Raw genomic sequence first — 20,013 nt, 5'->3', positions numbered from 1 at the left:
CAGGGTTCCTTTGGCTCCAGAAGGCCCTACAGTGTCACAATGGCCCCTTTACTCCAGGAGGTTCCACAATGTCCTTGCTGGAACACACAGGGCTGTAATGTTGTCACCCCTGCAGAGCTGCCTCCAGCTCTAGGGTCCAGCACAGGAAGGACATGGACCTGTTGGAGCGAGTCCAGAGGGTACCACGAAAGGGATCAGAGGGATGGAGCAGCTCTGCTGTGAGGAAAGGCTGAGAGAATTGGGATTGTTCAGGTTGGAGAAAAGAAGGCTTTGGGGTAACCTAATTGTGGCCTTCCATTGCTTCCCTTCAGGGAGCCAACAAGAAAGATGGAGAGAGACTTTGGACAAAAGCCTGGAGTGACAGGAGAAGGGGAATGGCTTCACACTGAGAAAGGGAAGGGTTAGATGGGATATTAGGAAGAATTTCTGGACTGTGATGGTAGTGAGATCCTGGCACAGGTTGCTCAGAGAAGTTCTGGCTGCCCCATCCCTGGAAGTGTTCATGGCCAGGTTGGATGGGGCTCTGAGCTCTGAGTCTAGTGGAAGGTGTCCCTGCCCATGGTGGGGGGTTGGACTGAGATACTCTTTAAGGTCCCTTCCAACCCAAACCATTCCATGATTCTGTGACTGGTGAGGGATGTGGTGGTTGGAGTCGACGGGCACAGAGACCCCAAAATGATGGAGTTTTCCATTCTGGGTGGAGGAAGGAGGGGGCAGCAGAACTGACACCCTGGACTGCTGGTGGTCAGACTTTGTCCTGTTTGGGAGACTGACTGATCTGGGTGTGAGTGTGGATGTGCTGGAGGGCAGGAAGGCTCTGCAGAGGGATCTGGACAGGCTGGATCAAGAAGGCCAAGTGTCAGGCCCTGCACTTGGGTCCCAACAACCCCCTGGAAGGCTCCAGGCTGGGGGCAGAGGGGCTGGAGAGCTGCTCAGCAGGAAGGGACTTGGGGGTGCTGCTTGACAGGGGCTGGATATGAGGCAGAGTGTGCCCAGGGGGGCAAGAAGGCCAAGGGCATCGTGGCCTTTGTGGAGAAGAGTGTGGCCAGCAGGAGCAGAGAACTGATTGCCCCTCTGTGCTGGGCACTGGGGAGGCCCCAGCTGGAGTGCTGTGTCCAGGTCTGGCCCCTCAGTGCCAAAAGGCCCTTGAGGGGCTGGAGCGTGTCCAGAGAAGGGAATGGAGCTGGGGAAGGCTCTGGAAAACATGTCTGCTAAGGGACGGCTGAGGGAACTGGGCTTGTTGAGTCTGGAGAAGGGGAGGCTCAGGGGGGACCTCATTGCTCTCTGCAATGACCTGAAAGGAGGTTTTAGTGGGGTGGAGGTCGGTCTCTTCTGCAAAGCCTTTAGTGACAGGAAGAGAGGAAAAGGCCTTAGGTTGCATCAGGCGAGGGATGATATGATATCACAGGAGAGATGTGATGTCATATGATGGATGTGACTTCATAGAGGATATGTGATGCCACAGGAAGGATGTGATGTCACAGGGGACATTGTGATGTCACAGGGAGGACGTGATGTCACAAGGGAGATGTGATGTCAGATGATGGATGCGATGTCATGAGGGAGCTATGATGTCACAGGAAGGATGTGATGTCATATGGTGCTTTTGTGATGTCATGGGGAGGATGTGATGTCACAGAGGAGGATGTGACATCATAGGGATGATATGATATCACCAGAGAGGTGTGATGTCATATGATGGTTGTGACATCACAGGGGAGATCTGATGTCATAGGGGACATATGATGTCATGGGGAGGTGTGTTGTCATCGAGGAAATGTGATGTAACAGGAGGGATGTGATGTCATATGATGGATGTGATGTCATAGAAGAGCATTGATGTCACAATAAGGATGTGATATCACAAGGGATATGTGATGTCATATGATGGTTGTGATGTCATAGGGGAGATATGATGTCATAGGAAGGATGTGATTACACGGGGAGGATGTGATGTCATAGGAGAGGTGTGATGTCACAGGGGAGGAGGTAATGTCATAGGGGAGCTGTGATGTCATGGGGAGCTGTGATGTCACGGGAAGAATATGTTTTCATATCATGGATGTGATGTCATGGGGGAGATGTGATGTCACAGGAGATGTGTGATGTCACAGGGGAGGGTGTGATGTCACAGGGGAGCTGTGAAGTCACAGGGATGATATGATATCACAGGAGAGACATGATGTCATGTGATGGATGTGACGTCATGGGGGGGCTATGATGTTACAGGAAGTATCTGATGTCACGGGACAGGTTTGATGTCAGAGGAATGCTATGATATCACAGGAGAGGTGTGATGTCAAATGATGGATGTGACCTCATAGGGGAGATGTGATGTCACAGGGCAGGTGTGATGTCACAGTGGAACTGTGATGTCACAGGGGAGATGTGATGTCTTGAGAAGGATGTGATGTCAAACGATGGGTGTGACGTCAGCTGTGATGTCACAGGAGGCTGCGATGTCATGGGGAGTTGTGATATTTCTATGAGATGTTATGTCATATGATGAATGTGACATCATAGGTGAGATGTGATGTCCCAGGAAGAATGTGATGTTACGGGGGATGTGATGTCATAAGGCATCTGTGATGTCACAGGGAGGATGTGATGTCACAGGGATGATATGATTTCACAGGAGAGATGTGATGTCATATGATGGATGTGACGTCAGCTTTGATGTCACATGGAGGTGTGATGTCATAGGGAAGGTGTGATGTCACAGGGGAGGACGTAACGTCAGAAGAATGATATATCACAGGAGAGTTGTGATGTCATATGATGGATCTGATGTCATAGAAGAGATGTGATGTCACAGGAAGGATGTGATGTCATATGATGGACAGATGTCAGCTGTGGTGTCACAGGGGGCTGTGATGTGATGGTGTGTTGTCATAGGGGAGCTGTGATGTCACAGGGAGAATGTGATGTCACAGGGGATATTGTGATGTCACAGGGAGGATGTGATATCAGATTGGAGGATGTGATGTCATAGGGGAGGTGTGATGTCATGGAGAGGATGTGATGTCAGAGGAGAAGACGTGATGTCACAGGGATGATAGAATATCACAGAAGAGATGTGTTGTCATATGATGGATGTGACATCCTAGGACAGATGTGATGTCACAGGAAGGATGTGAAGTCACAGGAGACGTGTGATGTTACAGGGACGGATGTGATGTCACAGGTTAGGTGTGATGTCACAGGGGAGCTGTGATGTCACAAGGGAGGTGTAATGTCATAAGGGTGATGTGATTGCATAGCAAGGATGTGATGTCATAGGGGAGCTTTGATGTTGCAGGGACAATGTGATGTCACAGGGGAGGATGTGACGTCACAGGGATTATATGATATCACATGAGAGGTGTGATGCCATATGATGGATGTGATGTCATAGAGGTGATGCGATGTCACAGGAAGGTTGTGACGTCATATGATGGACATGATGTCAGCTCTGATGTCACAGGGAGGATGTGATGTCACAGAGGAGCTGTGATGTCATGGGGAGGATGTGATGTCACAGAGATGATATGATGTCACAGAGATTATATGATATCACAGGAGAGATGTGATATGATGGATGTGACATCATAGGGGAGTGGTGATGTCACATGAAGGATGTGATGTCACATGGAGGATGTGATGTCACAGGGAATGTGTGATGTCACAGGGATGATATGGTATTACAGGAGAGATGTGATGTTATATGATGGATGTTACATCAGCTATGATGTCACAGGGGAGCTGTGATGTCACAGGAAGGGTGTGATGTCATATGGTGTATGTGACGTCATAGGAGAGATGTGATGTCACAGACAGGTGTGATGTCACAGGAAGGATGTGATGTCACAGGAGAGCTGGGATGTCACAGGGAGGATGTGACGTCACAGGGATGATATGATATCACAGGAGAGATGTGATATCATATGATGGATGTGATGTCATAGGGGAGGTGTGATGTCACAGGGAGCATGTGATGTCATAGAGAAGTGACACATCCCCCCCCACCTTGCTCCAGCTCATCATCATCATGGCTGGGCTTTGCAAACGATGATTTAGGAAGGCTCTATCCACGTTTGTTACAGGCACGCTGGTGACTTATGAGGCCAATACGAGACAGACATATCCAATTGCAAAAGGCACAGCAGAAAGACTCCTTAGATGGTATATTCTGCAAGGCAAGATTCTTTCTGCGTTGTCTTTTCTCCTCGAGGGTGATCCTGTGTGTGTTCTCAAAGGAGACAGCAGTGTTATAGATGGTGTGTCTCCAGGCCTCCCGACTGGAGGTCAGAGTAGACCAGTTATATTTTGATCAATATGGCCAAGGCTGAGATGTTGTTTCAGGGAGTCCTTGTATCTTCTCTTCGAGGCTCCTCTCATGCGGCAGCCAGTGGTAAGTTCACCATAAAGCAAGATCTTAGGGAGGGGGTGGTTGGTCCTTCATCCTGGAGACGTGCCCTGCCCAATGCAGCTGTGTTCTCAGCAACATGGCCTCAATACTTGTGACTGCTGCTTGTTCTAGAACAGATGTATTGGTCACATAATCTGACCAGTGGATGTTTAGGATTGTGCAGAGGCAGCGTTGTCGGAAGTGTTCTAGGAGACGCAGGTGGTGGCGGTAGATGACCCATGATTCAGATCCGTATAATAGAGTAGACAGCACTATGGTTCTGTAAACACTGATCTTTGTACTTTTCTTCAGGTATTTGTTTTGCCAAACTCTTTTATGAAGCTTTCCAAAAGCACTATATGCCTTTGCTAACCTGTTGTCTATCTCCATCAGTCTTACCATCCGAGGAGATGAGGCTATCTAGGTATGCTGGGTTGTATCTGCTCCCAAATCACACCCAGGGACAGTTTCACAAAGGTGCAGAAGGAGGGTTTGATGTACAATTGAAGAGCTGAGTTCAAGGAATGTAGATGCATTTTTCTGGTGCTGGTTGAGCAGCCTGGGTCCATCAGAGTAATGTCAGACAAAAGAACTTTGCTCCTGCAGGATTCTGTGTGTGGAATGTGTGAAATGTGGTGGTTCTTCTGGCAGGATAAGAAGTTTTGCCTTCATTGCTGTATCTAAAACAGGGTCTGGGGCTTGTGTAAACTTCAGTGAAATCCAAACTGAATCCATCAGGCTCCATGAAACCATTCCACCTTCACCCTGCTGGAGTCTGTCCGGGTGCTCTGGTGCTGTGGCACGGTGTCATCCAGGGAGAATTTGAGCAATAAGGAACTGGGCTACAAGGCAGGTTGCTAAAGAGTTTTACAAAACTGCCCCCCCTCCACAAAACCTCAGAAAATAAGTTTGTCATGTGTTACCAGAAGAATCACTGAAAACACCCTTTGTGCCACTCTGTGAACACCAAAATCATGGAATTGTGTGGACTTGTACTGTAAGTAAATCAGAGATTGTTTATAGGAATCCCCAAATTAGAAGAAAATCCAGATCCCTCATCTGTGGTAAAATGTCCTGTGAGCAGGACTGAAATGTGCTGCACACACACGTTTTAGAGCACATCATGGAAATATGGGAGACTGGAAAACGGTTTTCAGATTTAATAACATTTCAGTTCTAACAGCTCATTTAAAACTTGAAAAAAAAATGTGTAAATCCAAGGAGCTTCCCTTAAAAAATTAATTAAAACGTTGCTTTTCTAGGGTTTTTGTAATTCTGTCTTATCTAGGTTTTGTAGAGGACTCAGATGTGAATATTCAATCTGCTACCTGTGATTATACCTGACTTCACTTACAATATTTTTAATAGTTATATATTGTTTAATCTCATTCTCATACCTGTGATCTTAGACTTGTGTGACTCTGCTGTTGTTTGTAACAGAGAATTTCCTTTGACTTTGCTGTGAGAGCTCTGCATGGAATGATGAACAGTAGTAATAATAGTAATCATTTATAGAGTGCTTTCTATGTTCAAAATACAGGATAATTTTTAAATGAGCTCAGCTTTGCTCTCAGATATGTGAGGGAACTCTTCATTGGTTTGAAAAATATTGTTACCTGACATACAATTTTCTTTTTTACTGGGTATTTTGGAAAGGGTTTCTTTATTTTTGTAGGGCAGAATATTGTCTTAAGTTTGAGATCTTAAAAGGTTTGCAAAGGACATGGAGGTTGCTGTGGTGTCATCTGATGATTTCAGCTGATAAACTGAATGCTTCCAATCCTTTTACCTGTGAGGGGACGGCAGGCCATGCTGGAAAGCAGGTGTTACTGCAGGTGACTTTTTCTGCTCTATGCAATGAGTTAGCTTATAAACTCCTAAGGTGAACATTTTTCTAGTGAATTCAGAAATTTTTACCAGTGTATCATAGGCACAAGAATTAACACTAACATTTGGAATTTGTAGTTATCACACAACTTTTCTAGAAGATCAGTCATTTCTGAGAGCTGGCTCCTGTTTGCAGTATAGAGCAGTCAGCTCTGCCACTGCATGGTTGCTTCATGTGTTGGTTGGTTTAGTTTCCAAGGTTTACAAGTACCATAAACTGTTGCCAAAAGCAGGAGAAATTATTAATAATATTTTTTCTCCCCAGTAGCCAAAGTTTTGTGTGTGTGAGTGTTATTGGTATAAATAGCAAGTCTTTGAGTAGGAATAAGACTAAGTTCCTAAAGAAAGTGAATTGTAGCAGACACAAGGTCTAACATTTGTTCTTCTCCCCCTTTCTTGTTTTTTCCTAAGAGATAACACTCATTACTTGATGTCGGGGTTGACAGAGAACCTGTCAGCAGCCTGGCAATTAGTGATGAGGAATTTAAACAACTTTTAGGAAATATTTACTGTAATGCCGGACGGAACAAACGTAATGCAGCCCAGACCAAAGGTCACCAATCAAAATGTGTATAGTGTCACCAATAGCATGTCACAGCATGCACAGTGTCTTCAGCGTCACCAGTAAGGGTGTGTGCAGTGTCTACAGTTTTTTATGCTTGAGACTTTTGACCAATTGTGTTGTGGCACGATAGTGTACAAAGAGTATAAAAGAAACACTTGAGAGCAATAAACAGCTTCCTGTTCACCTTACACCTGGACTACGTCTGATATCTGTGTCGCTCTGGCCGTTCCGACGTTATCAGCGACAGGGCAGCATTACAGCCACGCATGTTCCAGCAGGGACATGGTGGAACCTCATGGAACCAAGGACCATTGGGACACTGCAGGGCCTTCTGGAGACAAAGGAGCCCTGAGACACTGGGCAATCTCATGGAATCAAGGCAGCACTGTCACCCTGGGAAACCTCCTGGAATTCAGGGCCCATTGTGACACTGCAGGTCCACATGGAACAAAAGGAATCCTGGGACACTGCAGAAACTCATGGAACCAAGGGACCATTGGGACATTGAGGGGGCTGATGGAATCAGGAGGCCATTGGGACAATCCAGGGCCTCATGAAATCAAAGGAATTCTGGGACACTCTCGAACCTCCTGGAACCAAGGGTTCCTGCTGACATGCGTGTCCTCCTGGAACCAAGGGAGCCCTGAGATATTTCTGAACCTCCCAGAATCCAGGGGCCATTGGGACCCTGCAGAACCTCCTGCATTCAAGTGCTCCTTGTGAAACTGCAGGCTCTCCTGGAACCCAAGGATTCTTGGAGCACTGCAGAGCTCACAGAACCAAAGGGCCACTGACCCACTGCAGCTCCTTCTGAAACACAATGGACCCTGGGACAATGGGAAATCTCCAAGAATCCAAAGGGCATTTTGGGACTGCAGGGCCTCATGGAACTAAAGGAACCTTTGGAGACTGTGGAAGCTCATGGAATCAAGGGGCCATTGGGGCATGTGGGGCCTCCTGGAAGCAAAGGAACCCTGAGAATTTCTGTGGGAACAACAAAAGGCAGCAGCAGCTGCATTTAGTTAATCAGGATCCAAAATGAGTGTTTTAGCCTTGACTGGTGTTTTCCATCCAGAGAGTGCTGTTTGCCAAAGTGGAAATCACCTGGAATGCTCTGCATGTTAGCCTGTGTTTTTCTGTGGTGGCTGAACACAGCCAGCACATGAGGGGAGGGGAATGTGTGGGATCAGGGCACTGCTTTGGGGCCATGCTGGGAATTCCAGTGGACTAAAAGACAAAGCCCAGGCGCTGTTTCCAAAGGAACCCCAATGAAAGGGGGACACTGGAAAGATGGGCAGACAAGTCCTGGAATGGAACTCTGTGTGTGCAGCCTCATTTTCTCCTTCAGCACCCACAGGAGAGGGAGCAAAAAGTGGTGATTTGGACCCAAAAACTGTTCAGGGGGAAAAATTAGGATTAAGGGGACAATGGGAAAATGGGAGAAACAGGGAAAAGGGTGGAAAAGAGGGTCTGGTGGGTCTGACGGTCCCATGGGGGTCTTTGGGCACAGAGGGGCTGGCAAAGGGGGCTGGCCCCCCAAGCTCCCAACTTCCTGTGTGGTGCTGGGGGCTGCTGGATCCAATCTCAGCCTTGAATTATGCCAACATTTTCAGTTCAGAGGAATTACAGAGGTGTGACTGAATCATTTTTGTCCTCCAGCTTTAATGATGGCAAATCAGATCTATTGATAGAAAGGAATTTATTTAGGGATACAAATGATCAGACAAAACATCTTCATCAGAATTATTTACTGCACAGTAGAAACACTAAAATTACCAGGAGTACAGGATAAGATAGGACAGTGCTCTACAACAAAGCAATTGTTGAAGCAATTCTACTCAAGCTGGCACAACAGCAATAATTCTTAATTAGACATGGATGGAACTCCCCCAGACCAATGCTCGTGGGGAGATCTCTGCTCTCAACCTCCAGCAGTGACCTTGGGGGGGTCCCCAGCCAAGGCAGGAATCTCCACACACCCCTCCAAGAAGGGTTCTGTTGGAAGAGGCTGCCCTTGTGAAAGGAGATAGGCCCTTTGTAGTCAAAAGGGATGGACCTCCAGTCACTGGACTCCAGGGGTTGCCTCACCATCAGGGGGTTCATTTGGGGTGGAAGCAGCGGTCGAACCTCTTCCTGCAGTTGGGGCACTGGTAGGACTTCGCTTACCGGTGGGTCCGTTGGTGTCTGGTCAAGTTAGAGCTCTTGGTGAAGCTCTTTCCACATTCCAAGCATTTGTACGGCCGTTCCCCAGTGTGGAGGCGCTGGTGACTGCTTAGGGTAGACCTGTCGGTGAAGCTCTTCCCACACTCCCCACACTTGTGGGGCCTCTCCTTGGTGTGGATGCGCCGGTGGGTGACGAGGGTGGAGTTGCGCTTGAAGCCCTTCCCACAGTCGTTGCAGCGGAAGGGCCTCTCATCCGTGTGCGTCCACTCATGACTGAGGAGATGTGAGCTGGTGTGAAACCTCTTCCCACATTCTTCACAGAGGTAGGGATGTTCCCCAGTGTGGATGTGCTGGTGTTGGATCAGTCTGGAGCTGTTCCTAAAGCTCTTCCCACATTCCTCACAGAGGTAGGGACGTTCCCCAGTGTGGATGTGCTGGTGTTGGATCAGTCTGGAGATGTTCCTAAAGCTCTTCCCACATTCCTCACAGAGGTAGGGACGTTCCCCAGTGTGGATGTGCTGGTGTTGGATCAGGTTGGAGCTGTTGCTAAAGCTCTTCCCACATTCCTCACAGAGGTAGGGATGTTCCCCAGTGTGGATGTGCAGGTGTTGGATCAGGCTGGAGCTGCTCCTGAAGCTCTTCCCACATTCCCCACACGTGTAGGGACGTTCACCAGTGTGGATGTGCTGGTGTCGGATCAGGTGGGAGCTCCGGCTGAAGCTCTTCCCACATTCCCCACACATGTAGGGCCGTTCTCCAGTGTGGATGTGCAGGTGTCGGATCAGGCTACAGCTGTCACTGAAACTCTTTCCACAATCATTACACACGTAGGGCCGTTCCCCAGTGTGGACGCACTGGTGTTTGAACAGGTGGGAGCTCTGGTTGAAGCTCTTCCCACATTCCCCACACGTGTAGGGACGTGCCCCAGTGTGGATCTGCTGGTGTCGGATCAGGTGGGAGCTGTTCTTGAAGCTCTTCCCACATTCCAAGCACCTGAGGGGCTTCTCCCTGCTGGGAGGCTGCTCAGGGTCCACCAGGTCACAGCTCTGGCTCAAGCTCCGGCCACCTTCCCGGCACAGGCTGGCTCTTTCCTCCTCAGAGCACCCTGGGATGGCTTTGGAGCCCCTCCTGTGGGGGGATCTCCGGCCCTTTTCCTCCCCGCTGCCTTCCTGCGCCGGGGAGCCCTTCAAAACGGCCTCTCCCACCAGGGTCTCACGGGGGGATTTGTCCTCCGGGCTCTCCGTCCTCAGCTCGGGGCCTGGGGCAGGAAGCAAGAAGGACAGGCAGGGGATTTGCCTCCGGCCCACAGGGAAGGCCAAGGACATCCCCCCAACTCCGGCCCCGGCAGGACGGCGGCGCCAGCGGGGTTGTCCTGCAGCCGGGGCCATGCTCGGCTGACAGAGCCAGCACAACACCCGCCCAAAGGGACACTGACTTCCTCCTCACCTGCCTGGGGGGCCCAAGGCATCTTCCTCTTCCTCGCAGCCTCCTCCTCCATCCGCCCAAGCTTTGGGAAGGACAAATCCTGATGAGGGGGAAAACAAGGGCTGAGCGCGTTGGCTTGGGGGTTCCTCCTGCCCAAGTCCATCTCTAGAACTCACCGGGCATCCTGTGACCATAAAAACCTCCAAAACACCAAGATTCAGCTCAGAAAAACCCAAACCACTGACATTCAGGCAAAAAATTTTCAGAAATAGCAAGATCCTTAGTCCCTCAAACTGCAAAAAGTTGAGATTCAGCTAGAAAATACTCCAAAATATGAAGATTAGCCAAAACATTTCTCCCAGAAGTTCCCCCTCTCTGGTCTCTACCCTCTGGGGTTCAGAGGGTCTCCCCTGTCTGAGATGCTGGGGGTCCCACTTAGGGATGCTGGGAGTGTTGGGGGTCCAAAGGGTTCCTTCTCCTGTGACTCTCGTCTTACGGGTGCCGTGTTCCCAGACATTCCCCCTCTCCACATTCTCCACTGTGTTGTCCCAGGGATCCCAGAGGTCCCCACGGTCCAGGCTTCCCCTTCTCCGCTCCCCCGTTTCAGGCTCCTGGGTCGCTTCTCTCGCCCCTTTCCCATCGTGGCTGCTCCGCTCACCCGACAGCGGCAGGAAGGGCCGGGACAGGGGCGGAGCAGGAACATGAACAGCAGGAAAACAAGCACCTCCCCCCCCATCTCGTGGGTGCTCTGGAAGGGGGAACACATCCCAAATATCCTGGGGAGAGTGCGGGTGGTCATGACATACTCGGGCTGCCAGCACAGATTTCCCTGCAAAGTCTGCAGGGAGTCAAGCTCTGGAGAGGAGATTGTGCCCCATGGATGGGATTGCAGACGGGCCCTCAGGTCCCCAGTAGGAATCGGCAACCAGGAATAGACACAAAAGGCCCCCACAAAGATTTGGGGGGAGTGTCCTGTAGGAAGGGACAGTGTCACCCCACCAGGGCGGGGCTGGCAAGTGGGAGGCTGCTCCAGGGCTCTGCAAGAGGCCTCCTGCTCTGCTCAGCCCCAGCACTGGCTGGTACCAACACCCCCGGCTGCCCCCGGCCCTGGGCAGCTCTGCTGCCACAGGCTGTGCCCTCACCGTGGCCCTGCAATGGCCCTGCCTGTCCCTCACCCGTGGCCCTGCCCGTGGCCCTGTCCCTTGGCTCTCTCTCTGCCAGCTCAGTGTGGGGCACACGGGTTGGGGGTCCCTCCCAAGCCCCCCGGGCAGCCGGCGTTGGCTGGGGGGATGTGAGGGCTGGGCCTGCTCAGCACAGCCCCGGCCTCGTGCCCAGCGCCTCTTTCCTGACCCACACAAGAGCTTCCTGGCCCCCCAGGGCTCCCCTGCTGCTGCCTCTGCTCCTGGCCCTGCCTTTGCTGCTCCCTTGGCTGGGGCAGCGGCTGCAGGGGGGGGATGGCAGCAGCTTCAGCTCCACGGCACTTCCTGGGGGGAGCTCAGCCCGGGGGGACGGGCAGGGACCTGATGGGGATGGACAGGGGCCCAGCAGGGAAAGGCAGGACCTGCAGGGGAAGGCACAGGGACAACCTGGCCCCCCACACTGCCACGGCTGTCTCTGATCCTCCTTGCAGGCTCCGTGGCCAGGCACAGTTTGTGTTCCTGGGTGCCCACCATCTCAGCACTTGGAGACGCTCAAATCAGCGCCCGCAGCTCTGCAGCAAAGCCCCAGCTCACCTGGCACACAGGGGATGGACACAGCACCTGCTCGGGGATGGGCACTCACAGTTTCCCTTCTTCCTCACCACGGGGCTCTCCTTCCTCAGCAGCACCTCTGCCTTGCACTTATTCTCAGCCTCACCTCAGGGACAGCTCTGGGCTCACCTCCGCGCCACTTCTCAGCCTCACCTCAGGGCCTGGGCTCAAGGACAGGAACCTGCAGGGAGGGGACATCATGTGCAAGCTCAGGGCTGCCTGCTTGCACTGGCCTCTGGGCTTCCTTCTCCTTCTACAACCAGCCCACAACTTAGCCTGCTTTTCTAACACCACACATTTACAGACTAACCTTGGAGATAGATATGGACAGACATCTCTATCACCCTGGGGATGGAGCCTCAAGCATGTGCTGCCATAGGAATGGCAATCACAGAATCACAGAATCAGCCGGGTTGGAAAAGACCTCTGAGATCATCAAGTCCAACCCTTGATCCAACCCGACCGTGCTTCCCAGACCATGGCACTGAGGCCACATCCACTCTCACCTTCAACACCTCCAGGGACGCTGACTCCACCCCCTCCCTGCCCAGCCCATTCTGATTACTCTCTCAGCAAAAAATTCCTTCCCAATATCCAACCTAAACCTCCCCTGGCACAGCTCAAGACCCAGCCCTCTTGTCCTACTGCTGCTTCCTGGCACAACAGCCCCACCCCCACCTGGCTCCAACCTCCTGGCAGGGACTTGCAGACAGTCAGGAGGTCTCCCCTGAGCCTCCTCTTCTCCAGCCTCAACACCCCCAGCTCCCTCAGCCTCTCCTCACACCACTTGTGCTCCACTCCCTTCCCCAGCCTCGCTGCTCTTCTCTGCACCTGCTCCAGCCCCTCCAGGGCCTTCCTCAACTCAGGGGCCCAGAGCTGGACACAGCACTCCAGGGGTGGCCTCACCAGCGCTCACTCCAGCCCAACAATCACTTCCCTGCTCCTGCTGACACACTCCTTCTCAGACAGGCCACCATCCATTGGCCCTGTTGGCCACCTGGCCACACTCTGCCTCCTCTTCAGCTTCCTGTCCATCCCCACTCCCAGCTCCCTTTCTGCCTGCCTGCTCTCCAGACACTCTGGCCCCAGCCCGGGGGGCTGACGGGGCTTCTTGTGGCCAAAGGGCAGGACCCGGCCCTTGGCCTGCTGGAACCTCATCCCCTTGCAATCAGCCCATGGATCCAGCTGGGCCAGGTCCCTCTGCAGAGCCCTCCTGCCTTCCAGCACATCAACACACCCCCAGCTTGGGGTCACCTGCACATTTGCTGATGAAATGCCTGGTTCTGCAGCAGCTGCAGATGTTCAAGGGGCAGCAGGACCAAGTCAGGGGCCTGGGTGGGTCTGGGGGGCTTTGGGGTGTGGGAGGGTCCTGGGGGAGCTGGGGAGGGGCTTTGGGGATTGGGGGGTACAGATCAGGATAGACCAAGACAGACCAGCACAAACCAGTACAGACCAGTACCTCTGCACTGCTCCCCAGATCTCTCCTGGAGCTGGGCCACATTGTCCTGGGACACCTGAGCCCCCCCAGTGCCCTCCCAGTACAGCCCAGTGCCCCCAGTACAGCCCACTGTGTTCCTGTCCCAGGGTGCCAGGTGATCCCTCGTGGAGGGGGGTTGGAATAGATTTGGGGGGGGGCTGGGGGAGATTTGAAGGGATCTGGGGGTTTGGATGGGGATTTGGGGGGGTTTAGGGGTCTTTGGGTGTATTTGGGGGAGTTAAAACAGGTTTTGGGGGCATTGGGGCATCAAAGGGGTCTGTGGGGGGAGGGGACTAAAGGGAAAATGGAGGTTAAAGGACATATGGAAAGGTTAAAGAGGTCTGGGAGGGAGATGAGGGGCTGCACCAAGAGCAGGTGAGTCCTGAGACCTCCCCGGTAACCCCAAGACCCTCTTGGTGTTCCTAATTCCCCCTTGACACTCCAAGACAAGCCTGGTGTCTCCAATGTCCCCAGGGCCTCCCCATTGCCATTATTCCCCCCTTGACACCCCCAATTCCACTGTCCCCAAGCCCCATCCCTGATGTCCCCAACCCTTCATCTCACCCCAGGAGCCCCCCCTGGACCCTTTGACCCTAAAAATGCCCCCCCACACGCTCACAGAAAGGCCAAGGGCATCTGCGGACACGTTGGGGACAGTCGGGGGGCTTTGGGGGGCACTGGGGTATTACTGGAGGATACTTGGACACACTGGGGGGAACCAGAGGGCACTGGGAGGGACTAGAGGGTTACTGAGGGATCCTGGGAGGGCACTGGGAGGGACTGGGGAGTTACTGGGGGATTACCAGAACACAGGGAGAGACACTGGCAGGTTACTGGGCCATACTGGGGGTTACTGGGTGCTCACTGGAACATCACTGGGCCATCCTGGGGGGCAGTGGGAGGTCACTGGGACACACTGGCTGGTCTTTGAGGGGGTTACTGGGCCGTACTGAGGGGCACTGGGATCCCCTTACCCGGATGCGGTACATCTCCCCCCCGGACTTTGGGGGGCACCCCCAGGACTCCTTCCCCTGGGGGCTGGGAGATCCCCTGAACCCCACTGCTGGGCTTTAGGGGACCCCCGGGCCCCAGTCCCTTTGGGGTCTCTGTGTGCTGCGTGTTGGGGGTCTCTGGGGTTCGGGGGGGGCATTGGGATCCCCTTTCCCTGGGGTCGGTCCGCCGGGCCGGCAGGGGGCGCTGTGACGGGAGCGGTAATGGCGGTCGCGGGTAATGCCGGCGAGTAACGCCGGTGCGCCTGCGCAGTGCAGCCAGGGCGCTGGGACAGCCCCACCCTCCCCACGCGGGTTCCAGGCCCCGCGCTCTGACCCTCGGGAACCCCCGAACCCCTCGGCTAAACCCTCCCGAGCCCTCCAGCCTTTCCACCCACAGCCGCGCTCCCCGCAGCCCCGAGCGGATCCCCAGAATCGCGCTCTCCGAGCGCAGCCTCACCTCCGTCGCTACCGCTGCCCCGCAGACAACATGGCGCTCTGCGCACGCCCCGCCTCTCGAGCCCCCGCCGCAGCCAATCAGCGCTCGGCCCGTCCCCGCCCCGTCCCTGCCGGCCCCGCCCTGTCGGGTGAGCGGGGCGGGCACGGCGGGAAAGCGGCGGGGGGGAAAGAGCGGGGGGGACCCCAAAGGGAGCGCGAGGGGCGGGGGGTCACCCCCAAAGGGGGCTGGGGGGAGCCGGGCTGTGAAGGGACTGCTTTTCCAAACTGCCCTGCTTATCCCGCATGTGCACACTTCTCTCCTGCTGGGATCTGGCCCAGACAAACCTGAAAATACCTGGAAGTGCCACCTCCACCAGCACTTCCTCCACAGCTGCTTTCAAGGATTTCTCTTCAATTTGCCAAGGAAATGCTTCCAGATCATACTTCCATCTACAAGTCAGAACAGCAGCCTGCACCAGGACTCCTGCTTGTTTTCCCTGCACTTGCTGACAGGAGGTGCAGAGGCAGGATGTCAGCACTTCATTACCAACAGCCTTAACGGGGCATGACTCCACTTTTTAACCTTGGAAGAAGAGCAGCTTTTCCTTTCCCTCTCCTGTTTTTTGGGGTTAGTTTTTTTTTACCTTCTGAATAAAAGAACACATGTGTAAATTGAAATAATCTGAACCCAACTTTTAAGAAGACTGACACCTTTGAGCAGCTTCCTCTTAACCCTCTCTCCATGTTGGAGGAGTGGCCAGATGAAGAGTTACCAGCCCATCCTGGCTTCCAGAATGGCACAGCTGGTGGTTAGAGATTCATCTCACAGTTATCTAGAATATGCCCAAACTTGTTCTGCCCTTCCTAATTCCTAACTCAGACCAATGGCTCCAAACCCAGCATCTGGGAGGCTGATTAGGTTGGCAAGAACATTTCCCTGTGTGATAACAGTGTGGGCACAAGGACTGGGAGTGTGTCATAAGAAATCTGACTTGCATACATGGGGTAGGAGATAAAAAAAAACACAGATAAGCAGAAAATGTTTGCAAGGAAGAATTGGCAGCAAATCTGTTAGAAGATTAGTGCAGGTGACTATCAAATACAGGAGAAAACATGATGAAAGGAGTAACTCATGACTCTTTATCTGAGCTATGAAATGAACAGTAACTTCAGCCACTGATGAGAGATTTTTTTAAATACAGAAGTGAGTTTGCAGTTGTAGCATTTTCCACATTAAAGCCTACAGTTGGTAAATAATAAAATAAGCAATTAAAAAGCAATCAAGCTTGCTGCATGAAAACCTCTCAAACAGGCTGCTTCAAACAACAACAGTCTTCTTGCTCCCCTCCTTCCCCCAAGCCCCAAAACTTCACCACATCTCAGGTCTGTACTACTCACACACATCACTTGGCAGAGGAAAGCCACACAAAACAAAAGATAAAGAATAATTACTTGTTTTGGTAGGTACTGATGGTCACGTGTGTGGAATGGGAGGTCCCAAGAGGAGTGTCAGCTTGGTGGATGGTCCCTCTTGGGAAGTACAGTAAGTCACCTGGCTGCAAGAAAATTGATATATTTAGGGCACCAGGTCAAACCTTATTGCAGTCAGAGAAAATACTCTCTGAGCAGACAGTCTGACAATATATATCCTTTAGAATCACAAAATGGAGCAGTCCTGCAATGTACACTTTAATAACATAAAGAACACTAAGCCAGAAGTTCAGAACCTTAAACTTTCCAACCTGCTGTCAATATTTGCTGAAAACGTGAAACAAGCTTTTTAACATCACAGAACACACAGACTCCCACTGAGCTGCAGGAAGAGGACAAAGAAGCAGCTGAGATGGACCTGCTGGCAACACAGTGGGCTGGCAGAGGAGCAGTGAAATGGGGATTTGGTCAGATCACATCAAAAGAAAAGGCTAGTATTCCACGAGAAAAGCCAAATGTTCTATAAAAATGGTAATCTGTTACAATACTGTTGTCTGAGATTTTCAGTTAAAGCACTTAAAAAACAGGTACAACCTTCCTCCTCCTCCTCCCTATCTTTCTTCTCACCTATGTAAATTAAAACTCCACACTGAAAAAAAACTAGATAAGGAAAGTCAAGACAAGAAAGGTGTAAAGCACATAAAATTGCCTCCAAGAAGGAAATAAAAGTTTACTTATGGCTTGTCCTGTAAACACCTACAGAGTTGGACAGCACAGTCAAAGAAAACTGCCTTCCTTACCAGAGTGGGGACTACACCAACCAAGAGTATTCTGAATTCTCTTCATTTGAAAGATGGAGAAAGGAAATATTCTAGAAAGATGTTTAGGGAGGAAATAGAGTCAAACAACAGCATCCCTCTCAGAGGCAGCCACAAAGAGACAACCAAACTTTGACACCAGCCACCCAGAAGAAATGGGTCACAGGAAGTGAACAACAGCAAACAGAAGAAAAATAAATTAAAAACTTGGATAACTTTTAAGCCCATCATTATTCCATAAAAATGAAAGGCACTGAAGTCTGGTCCAAAATATTCCAGAAATGAAAAAGGGAACTGTAATTTACTAGACTTTGCATCACCCAGTACACGATGACGATTGAATATTCCCCTCTGTCAAACAACACAGCTCATGATGTCAGCATCCCATCCAATGGGTCACACTATTCCTAAAACACCTACACCATCCAACATGTCACACTATTCCTAAAACACCTACACCCAAATGCAGCTCTGGACACTGAGAAGAGCAGAGAGAGGCTCCATAACAGGCCAAAAGGCAGAGAAACTCCTGAGGATCCCAACATGGAGCAGCACCACCAGCTGGACAAGTAACACTTCAAAAGCAGGTCAAACAGAACAGGACAAGCACCAGATTCCCTGCTGACACTCAGTAATCTTCATGAAATGTTCCTTTTATTCCAAAAATCAACCACCAACCAAACACTTGAATTTCAGGTTTGGAAAAAGGAAGAGCAATCAATACAGCAAGTTTATATGGGGTTTGGGTCATGCTTTTCTTTATCAGCCAAGGATAAATATTTAAATCTCATTCACCAGAACAGTGACAATGTTCAGTGCAGCAGTAAGTCTCAGTGCACAGAAGGATTAGCCTGAGGGATTACAGGCAGCATGTAAAAGCATAAAAATGTTTTAGAACCATACACAAACCCAGTGTTTTTTCTGCACACAACTCCACAAACATGACCTAGGAGTCAGGGTGCCCAACCTGGAGAGTACTAGTCAATTTACAGAAATAACTGGGGGTTTTGGCCCATTATTTAAATACTAGAAGCAAAGGATACCTTTAAAAAAGGATACAGACAACTATCACCCAAATTTCTCGTGCTCGCAGTGTGCAAACCCACCCCTCAGTTTCACAGCCACAATCACTGCCTTCAAGAAATGGACCACTTTTAACTTTTCTGGCAATCACAGCCCAGACCACCTAAGGCAATGAAATTCTCATACCTTTAATATGAACTCATGTGTGGGATTCCCAATCCTATCTTCTGATTCCACATCATATTCCCGAGCTAAAGGCACCCTTGGTTTATAGAGCCACCAGTGTTTCTCGCCTTCCAGCTGAAGGATAAACACCTGCAAAAGACCATAAATCCAAATCCATAAGGAAGTAATTCCTTTCCCATTAATTTTTAGATAGCTACAATTCAGAGAAATTTAAATTTGAACTATTTTTTTTTGTCTCTATTTAGAGACAACAGACAGAGGAGTTGTGAAGTGGGATCTGTTTTATCCTAAGGCAGGCATTTGGAAATCCCTGTTTCTCTCCAGTCACACTTTAAGTAAGTGCTAGAGAACTAACCCAAAAGGAACATCTGCCACACAAATATCCAAAATTTCAGGTGAAAGAGGTTTATCCCCAACAGAGCATCAGAAACCTCCTTAGGGTGCCCAATGGGGGTAGATGGCATGAGTTAGAAATGCTGGATGTGAGGCTGCTGAATAACAAGCATAAGGAAAATGAAATTCCAGGTGTATTGAATGGAGGGTTAGAAGCACACACACAACAGCAAACACTGCCATCAGCAAAAGCCCATGCACAATTTCACAGGCAAGGTTGTGCTGTCCTACCTCAACATCATCATAGTGAGGAGGAAGGCCCTGGGATCCCTGGGCAGTGATGTAAACATTGGACCCCACCAGAGACCCAAAGTAGCACTCCAGCTTCTCCTGAATCTTCCACAGCTCCTGCTGTAAAAAAAAAAAGATGCTGTTACTTGCTGAAGAGCTCAGCCAAGCCCAGCCCACCTCCTCCCCATGGCTTGGGAAGAATGATCACATCAGGGACACAGAGGTTGGGAAGGAAGGTGCTCTGTACCAGTGTTTCTCCTGAAGGAGAGCACTGGAGATGCAAAGGGGATCTGCCATGAGAGTCATTGCTAAGCCAAAAAGTCTGGTGCCCCAACCTGTGTTTGTTCTCTTCCCTGTGCCATCTTTAGGCTGCACAACCAGACAGACAAGGCTGAACAGAGGAAAATAATCCCACAAACAGCAAAACACCATAAGACAAGAAGCACATGCAGGACCTGCATTCTCTCACCAGAGAGAACATACAAAGGTTAGAGACCTTTCACCAGTTACTCCAATCATTTGGGAATATTCAAAACCAAACCTGACTCATCCACACCCCACATGTGACAGACAAGGCACCGAAGGGAAACAGCAGAACGTGCCAAGTACCAGATCCACACAAGTGCAGCTTGGCCATTAAAGCTGACAGCAGCCAGGAACACTATACCTGGGACTCAGCTTGTATTTGGCATCTTATTTGGGTCCACCTCACAATTCAATTGTGTTGACACCTTCAAGACTACCTGAATCAAAGCACCTCCAGGAATCCAAGTCCTTTACACAACTGTGCAGCACCACTGTCTCGTTCTCAAACTCAAGGACTGAGAACACTCAGCTAAAATGGGCTGG

General features: G+C 50.9%; 2 protein-coding genes across 2 annotated transcripts in view; both read right to left on the bottom strand.

Moving 5' to 3' along the window:
• The window catches only part of LOC135405499 (gastrula zinc finger protein XlCGF49.1-like), a 62,029-nt gene extending 51,498 nt beyond the window's left edge, over positions 1-10,531 (bottom strand). The window contains exon 1 of the mRNA XM_064640201.1: positions 10,449-10,531. Coding sequence (XP_064496271.1) covers positions 10,449-10,500 — 52 coding nt within the window. The 5' untranslated portion in view covers positions 10,501-10,531. The remainder of the gene's footprint in view (positions 1-10,448) is intronic.
• Positions 8,991-10,434, bottom strand: LOC135405276 (zinc finger protein 883-like). The gene has a single exon (XM_064639942.1). The coding sequence runs from the start codon at positions 10,388-10,390 to the stop codon at positions 9,002-9,004; it is 1,389 nt and encodes a 462-aa protein (XP_064496012.1). The 5' UTR covers positions 10,391-10,434; the 3' UTR covers positions 8,991-9,001.
• Positions 10,532-20,013: the final 9,482 nt, after the last annotated feature.

Source organism: Pseudopipra pipra, chromosome W (assembly GCF_036250125.1).
Source record: "Pseudopipra pipra isolate bDixPip1 chromosome W, bDixPip1.hap1, whole genome shotgun sequence".
NCBI lineage: Eukaryota > Metazoa > Chordata > Aves > Passeriformes > Pipridae > Pseudopipra > Pseudopipra pipra.
This window is presented reverse-complemented; position numbering and strand designations above follow the sequence as displayed.